This window comes from Macaca thibetana, chromosome 4, assembly GCF_024542745.1.
Source record: "Macaca thibetana thibetana isolate TM-01 chromosome 4, ASM2454274v1, whole genome shotgun sequence".
Taxonomy (NCBI): Eukaryota; Metazoa; Chordata; class Mammalia; order Primates; family Cercopithecidae; genus Macaca; species Macaca thibetana.
Genome location: NC_065581.1, coordinates 50,753,131 through 50,761,179, shown reverse-complemented (window position 1 = coordinate 50,761,179; position 8,049 = coordinate 50,753,131). Strand labels below are relative to the sequence as shown.

General features: G+C 31.2%; 1 protein-coding gene across 1 annotated transcript; it reads left to right on the top strand.

Annotated features, from left to right (window-relative positions):
- The first annotated feature begins 1,536 nt into the window (after positions 1 to 1,536).
- Positions 1,537 to 5,726, top strand: DEFB114 (defensin beta 114). Its single transcript, XM_050789522.1, has 2 exons — positions 1,537 to 1,650; positions 5,529 to 5,726. Exons 1-2 carry the CDS (start codon positions 1,596 to 1,598, stop codon positions 5,681 to 5,683), a joined length of 210 nt encoding a protein of 69 aa, XP_050645479.1. The 5' UTR covers positions 1,537 to 1,595; the 3' UTR covers positions 5,684 to 5,726.
- Positions 5,727 to 8,049: the final 2,323 nt, after the last annotated feature.

Genomic DNA, 8,049 nt, shown 5'->3' with positions numbered 1-8,049 from the left:
AAAAAAAAATCTTTTCTGAAAACAATTCTGGAGGGAGAAAAACAAGAACAAGAACAACAACAACAAAAAGACACGAGATCCAGATCACAGTAAATTAAACTCAGGAGGGCAGGTTTAGAAAATCTTAGAATGAAGCAATCTCAGGAATCACCTATGCTACTGAGATAAACTTGGAGATAGGGAATGCCTATTATTTATATTTTGTCCAGATGCAGGAAGAAAACTGTAGGAAGAAATTCTTTTCAACAATGACTTAAATAAATATGAAACAATTAACATAAAAACACAAAAACACTTAAGAAAAAAGAAAGCAGAAAGAAGATAAGAAAAACATAAAAGAAATTATTGATAGTAATAATGTTAATAATGATGTCAATTTGACTTTGAAACCAAGAGCATTTATCTTTGATTAACCTATGTGTTGTGATAATTGGCACATAGAAAAAGGCAAAATATTTGGTAATGCTTATTGTATTACAGTCTAAAAATAAAACGTGTTTTAATTCTAATTATATACAGAGTACACATATTATCTTACACAACATAAAAGGAAACGTGCAACAAATGAATGGGATGTGAAAAATGGAGAGAATTGCTGGAGTAACTGGCAAGGGGGCAAATATTTTCGTTTTAAATGAGTAAGGCTTAATATTGCAACTATGGTTGATAGGAAAAATGTAAGTGTTTTGTTGAAGATAACCTATAACATTTAAAAAAAATTAACATAACTTCAAAATATTTGATAAAGATAGCCTAGAAAAGAGTGCAAGCAATCTAAATTTGTAGTTTTCTTAGCAGAAACCAAGAGATGTACTCTGGTTGGTAAGCCAAGATAAGATATAAACTACATCCTTGTTCTTATGTTAGTAATCACTAGAAGGCCTAGTGGGCAGGAAGTTATTGCTATTCATTACAAAGTCTCTTCTCATTATTCATTATGTGCATGTAATAAAATATTTAAATGTTAAAAAAAGTGGAGAATTACTGAGCTTTACTAAGAAAACAAGAGTTTCGTGAATATGTAAGTTATGTCTGAAAAAAATGTAACAGAAATTAGTGACAAACGTGAGGCTTAATATTTGGGTCTTGTAAATGAAGAATTTGGGCAAAATTAATGGGATAACATGATATAATTAAAAATTTTTGATATGCAGGCATATTGATAAATTGACACACCAGATTAGTGACTACAGTACATTTTGAAAAGTAATCAGCAGATTAATGGACAATGTTCTGTTGTTTTATTTCTGAAGTAGTAAAAAAATATTTACCTTAAGTTTATTCCATGGATGCCCCTTTGTGTTGATCATTAATTAATTAGCAATGATATGAAGATGCCGTGTTTACAGCTATCATTCACAGAGGGATGCCTCCCAAAAGCTCCATTATTTTCAAGTGTTTTCAATTTGGGTAATTCTGCCCACAGCCATAGTCATTGGAGCAGAGACAGGCACACAAAATTAAAATAATTTCTGGATAATGAGAGTTTCTCTTCCACTAGAAAACTATAAATAGTAAATGTCTTTTGGGTTTTTGGAAAGTTCTCTAGTCTCTGCATTCTGTTACCAAATCTTTCAACAGCTTCTTTCTACAGAATGAGGATCTTTTACTATCTCTATTTTCTGTGTTATGTGACCTTCATTCTACCAGGTAAGATAGATGTCTCTGTTATATTTGTGTAAAACTTCTCATTAGAAATAGAAATAATACATTATTAATTGTAGAATGCAGATTTTTAATGCAATCTTATCAATTAAAGAAGTGTCTTGATTATATCAAATCTTGGTTTTCTCATTGATAATGTCATTACACTGGTGTACTTTACCTACCTCATTTTCCAAATTGATACGCAGATAAAATGAGATAATGAAGATAAGGTCTTTCAACTTTTTTGGGCTGCGTTTTCTTCTAGGTATTTAAATTCTTAAGAAAACTATAATATATTAAATTTATTTATAAGTCCCAGAAGTGAAGGCTTAAAATCAATTAGACCCTAGAGAAACTGAATGAACTGAGAACAGCAGTGTATATTTCTTGTAATATCAATAACAGAATCTATAAGATGATCAAATGGATACTAGAAAATATTTTGAACTGAATGGTAATAAAAATGAGATAAATTAAAGTTCATAGTAGGGTTTACAAGGAAATTAATATAATTATATCCATATATATAAAAAGAATTAAAACTAAAATGTAAAATTTTAACTGATGAAGTTAAAAAAAGAAAATCAAATTAAAATGACAGTTATAAGCTTGTAATGAGACATAATTAAATATAATAAGTGGAAGACAGAAACTAGAGAAAATAAAAAAGGCTACATTTTGGTTTTTGAAAAGACTAACAAAATTAATAAAGCTTTGATAAAACTGTAACGAAAAAGTGAAGGCAGAACTAAACTTTATCAGATATATTAGTATATATGCTACAGATATCAAAATGATCATGTGAGGATATTATGCACCAGAAATTTTTGCATGTGTTAATGAGGAAGGTTCACCTTTAATTTTCATTCTTGTAATGTCCTGATCAGTTTTAATACCAGGTATTTTTGATCTCATAAAATAAGTTAGAAACATCATTTTATTTTCTATTATCTGGAAAAGTTTGTGCATAATTGGTGTTATTTCTTCTTTAAATGTTTAAAATTCAACAGTGAACCTATCTGGCCTGGGTATTTTCTCTGTAGAAGCTTAATTATTATAGATTCTATTCCCTTATTGAATTTAGAAACATTTAGATTTTCTATTTCTTTTTGTTGCTGTTCAGATTCATTATGATGTAATTTTTTCAAAAATTACCTAATACATATAAATTTTTGAATACATCAATGTAGAATAGAGAACCCAGAAACAGACAAAGATGGCACTACAGAACAATGTAATAAATAAGCTCTTCAATAAATAGGACTGGTTTCATTGCATAGTCATATGAAGAAAAAATGAAATTTGACTATTGCCTCTTACCACATGCAAAATCTCATTCCAAATAACCTGAGATGCAAGCATGGAAAAAGGCAAAACAATAAACCATACAAGTTAACGTAAAAGAATTTATTAACAATTTTGACATACAAGTAGTAGTATTTCTTAATCAGTAGAAAAAATAATATTGACTACATTAAAATTTGGAAACTTTTGTAAATCAAAAAACATCAAGTAAAAAAAAGCAAGCTCTATATAGAGAAAAATATGTGCAATACATTTAGCATACAAAAGGAACACAACTAGAATATATAAATAACATACATAAAACAATATAAAAAAGACAGCCCAATAGAAAACCAAAGATGGATCACTTTCTAAACAACAGATATTTATTAGGTCAGTAAACATAAGAAAATATGTTGCCCTTTTTTGGTAATCAGAAAAATGGGCATTTTATTATGAAATATAAAATGGGTTAAAATATATGAGGTGTCATTACATTCACATCATAATTACTAAATTAAAAATATCAATCATTTCTTGGGTTTTAGATGTCTGAAAGTATTATGCAATGCTGCTGGAAGTTTAAGTTAGCACCAATGATTTGAAAATAGGGTTGGCGTTATCTATTAATGTTGAAGCTATGCAGACACATTGCCATTGCATTTCACCCTTAGGGATATGCCCAACAAAAATGCCTGAGCATATGCCCCAAGAGTCAAGTACAAAAGTATTCAAAAACTGGAAACAACCTGAATATTCATCAGCAGATAAGGCTAAATTTTAGTATATGCATATAACAGTCCACTATATGATAATGAAAATGGAAGAATTACAGTTATGCAAAATAAGAACAAATCTCCAAAAACAAAATTGTGAGTGAATGAGATGTAAAAATATATGTGCTGTGCTGTTGCGTTCACATAAAGCTTTAACATGAGCAGACTTAAACAAAATATAAATCAAGACAATTTTTTTTTTTTGAAATGAAAGAGTGAAAGGAATAGTAATTGTAAGGGGGCACAAGTGTGCCAGAAACATTCTATTTCTTGACTTGGGTAATGTTTACATAGGTTCCTAGTGTTTAATAACACTCCTAGCTGAGCATTTATGTTTAGGTACTCTTCTGCAAGTTTGTTTTATTTTATTTTTAAAGTTTATACATAAAGAAATAAAATATAATAAAGCACATGCTTTTTCTATTATACATTTTTGTAATCTAAGCTGTTTCTGTTTCAAAAATCCGTAGCTATATTCATAAAATGCCATTGATAGCTGAAAGAGATCTAGTTTGTGAGAATTTAGCATATAACAACATTAAGCATATAGTGAAAATCATTTAAAGAGATGGAGAAAATATTTTAATAAATAGTGTGGAACAATTATTTAATCGTTTAAAAGAAAGGAAGTTAGCTATATATCTGACAAGTACAGTTGATATGAAGAGAAAAATACTATAATAAATAATATACTACGATGAAAAATTCTATGCAAGAATTTCTTATTTTGAAAGTAAAATAACACATTAAAATAGATGATTTTTGTACATTACTGCATATAAAAATGCAAAATTGTTTACATTTTTAAATTGAATATTTATGTGTCTTGTAATGAAAGTGTTATTGTTTAAAATCCCTAACTAACAATACAGAAAATAACAACTAAGGAAGACCACTGGTGACAAATATGACAGATAAAAGTTACTATCCACAATATATTTTTTAAATTTTTGTGAATGTATTTTTAAAAATTCCAATTATATGATCAACAAAGTATGTAAAAAATTTTATAAAAAGAAGGAAAAGTATTCAACATAAATAAGGACATAAAAATCAAAATTGCAATGGGGCAAAAATTGCATATATTTTTGTGGCAGTACTAAAACCCTAAAATTAAACTTTTTTACAACTATCATAAGGATATGTCATGTAAGTATTAAAATATGTAACCCACATTGTTTATCATAATCCTAAAATATTAAAAACTTTAGATATTGGCCAGTCGCGGTGGCTCACGCCGGTAATCCCAGCACTTTGGGAGGCCAAGGCAAGTGGATCACGAGGTCAGGAGATCGAGACCATCCTGGCTAACACAGTGAAACCCAGTTTCTACCAAAAATACAAAAAATTATCCGGGCGTGCTGGCAGGGGCCTGTAGTCCCAGCTACTCGGTGAGGCAGGAGAATGGCGTGAACCTGGGAGGTGGAGCTTGCAGTGAGCCGAGATCGCGCTACTGCACTCCAGCCTGGGAGACAGCGAGACTCCGTCTCAAAACAAACAAACAAACAACAACAACAAAAATTTAGATATTATATGATTGTCCAAAAACAGCTGAAAGATTATATACATTGTCATGTAGCTCTAAAAGTATCTTGAATCTTTTTGAGAAGAATAATATATGTCACGAAGTTTTAAATCATATATTAATTTTAAAACAAGTTTTAATTTTGCATATACATGGGGGTATAAGATAGTTTTTGTGTATTTTTTTTTGGTATCTTCTAAACTTGGTACAATGTACATATCATACTCTATGAAATCAGAAGTAATATATGCTTAAATAAAAGATTAGTAATTTCTGTTACTCTTCTTTTACCGTAGCAACATGTACCTTGGTGGATGCTGATCGTTGCACCAAACGTTACGGTCGTTGTAAAAGAGACTGTCTTGAGAGTGAAAAGCAAATAGACATATGTTCCTCAGCAAGAAAAATTTGCTGCATTGAGAGGTTGTATGAAGAAGATGGTATGTTTTGAAAAGGAAGACATACCTCTGAACAAAGAAGTTACATGGGCATCAGGGCAGAGAGGTATGGGAATATAATTAGGACTTCTGAAATAAATAATTAAATATATAAGCCAATAGTGCTATCTTCCTTTGTGGGTGTTAATTTCATATACAATGGAATGAAATAGAAATTCTCTTATTTTTCTGAATTAACAGTTTTAACATAAGCATATCTGGAACTATGTTTGCTCTAATTTAGGTTCAGTTTTAATCTGTCTTGGGCCACAAAAACATATACCATTGAATGCTTCCCAATTTAGCCAAGATCTCATTAGAAACTTGATTCATGAAAATCAATGGACTTATCAGTTGTCTAAATATCACCATCAGGTTATTGGAGTCAAGACACAAAAAGCCTAAGCAAGAGCTAAAAGTATAAGTTCAGGAAAATACGGATAAACTCACTAGCCCTTCCTCTATCACCTCACAAGAATCTCATTCAGAAAGGGATAATAGATCCAGTTTTGATTCATTAAGAATTGAGTTTAAATACAATCTAAACATTGATCCATTAAGCACTGATTCATTAAGAAGTGGGTTTAAATACAATGTGAACTTTGGATAAAGAATTTAGACTCACAAAACATTGCCTGAGCTTATTAGCATTTTCTTACTTAGCTCTGGATGGAATAGGAAAATGCATTAAGGTCTGTAATTTAAACCTTAATAAAAGTATTAGACAGTACCAGTAGTTTATCTAATATTAAAACACGATGAAAAATACGAAGATTAGAATTAGTTTTCTATCTAAAAACAAAGGTTAAATTCACCATGTGTCAAATTTTACCAGGTAATCAAACATTTGTTTTTAAAAACTAACTAGTGGTTCAGGATTATTGTTTTGCTTTTGTTGTTTTTGTTACTATTTTTAATCAGAAATTTTGTGAACCTAGTGGGAATGTCTACCATATTAACTAAAATTAATGATCAAAACAGGAATCCTATACTAGTGATAGTGAAACACCATTGGTAGGGTCTATATCCTGTTGCTCACTGCACAGAAAGCCAATCACTGAGACAATAAATACAGCCAAGGAAGAAGGCTTTAATCAGGGACTGCAGCGGAGGACTTGGGAGCTTAGTCTCAAATCCATCTCCCTGATGGACTAAAACTAGGGGTTTATATAGCAAGGAAGAAATGTAACAACGTGTAAAAAAACAGTAGCCAAGGAGAGGTACCGAAGAAGTCATGATGAATGAGGGGTCAGGCATCTCATTGTCAGGATATGGTGATCTGGTGAGTTTCAGTTCTTTGATACTTTTTTTGAGAAGGTCCTTTCCTGAGGAAGGAACTCAGATAAAACAAATGTAAGCTTCAAGTTTTAAGATCAGAAAGGTCAATTTTTATGTTTATCCAAAAGAACAGTCTATGAGACTACTGGGTTGGTTTCACTAAGACAAAGATCAAATACCCATTGGGGATGTGAGTGATTTGTACAGTGGCCCCCTTTTATGTGTGATTTCAGTTTCCACAGTTTTAATTACCTGCAGTCAACCACAGTCTGAAAATATTAATTGGAAAATTCTAGAAATAAACCACTCTTAAGTTTTAAATATTTTGCTGTTCTGAGTAGCGTGATAAAATCTTGCACCTTCTTGCTTCATCCTTCCTGAGACATGAATTATCCTTTTGTCCAGTGTATCCATGCTGTCTGTGCTACCCACCTGTTAGTCAACTTTGTACCCATCTCAGTTATCAGAACAGCTATCACAGTATAGCAGTGCTTGTTTTGAAATAACATTTATTTTATTCAACAAGGCTGCAAAACTCAAGATGGCAATTCAGATATGTCAAAGAGAAGCTGTAAAGTGCTTTAAGTGAAAATGTAAAAATTCCTGACTTAATAAAGGAAAAAAACATATGCTGAGCTTGCTAAAACCCATGGTAAGAACAAATCTATCCGTGTAATTGTGAGAAAGAAAAATAAATTTATGCTAATTTGACTGTCATACCTCAAACTGCAAAAGTTATGGCCATAGTGCATAATAAGTACTTAGTTAAAACGGAAAAGGCATTACATTTGTGGGTAGAAGACATGAAGAGAAAATGTGTTTCAATGGATGGCAGTGTCTTGTGCCACAAAGCACTTACCTTAAAGAAGACTTCAGCAAAGGATCCCCTCAAACTAATTGTGCCAAGCCATTTACTGCAAGTAAGGGACGGTTACACCGATTCCAGAATATACAGTCCAATAGTAGTGGAAGGCTATGTCCCAATGACTGTGTCATTCAGGTGACTTCATCTCATCATGTAGGCATCGTGTCTTCTCTCATCATCACAAAAAGAAAGGTGAGTAGAGTACAATAAGATATTTTGAGAGTAAGAGCCAGAGAC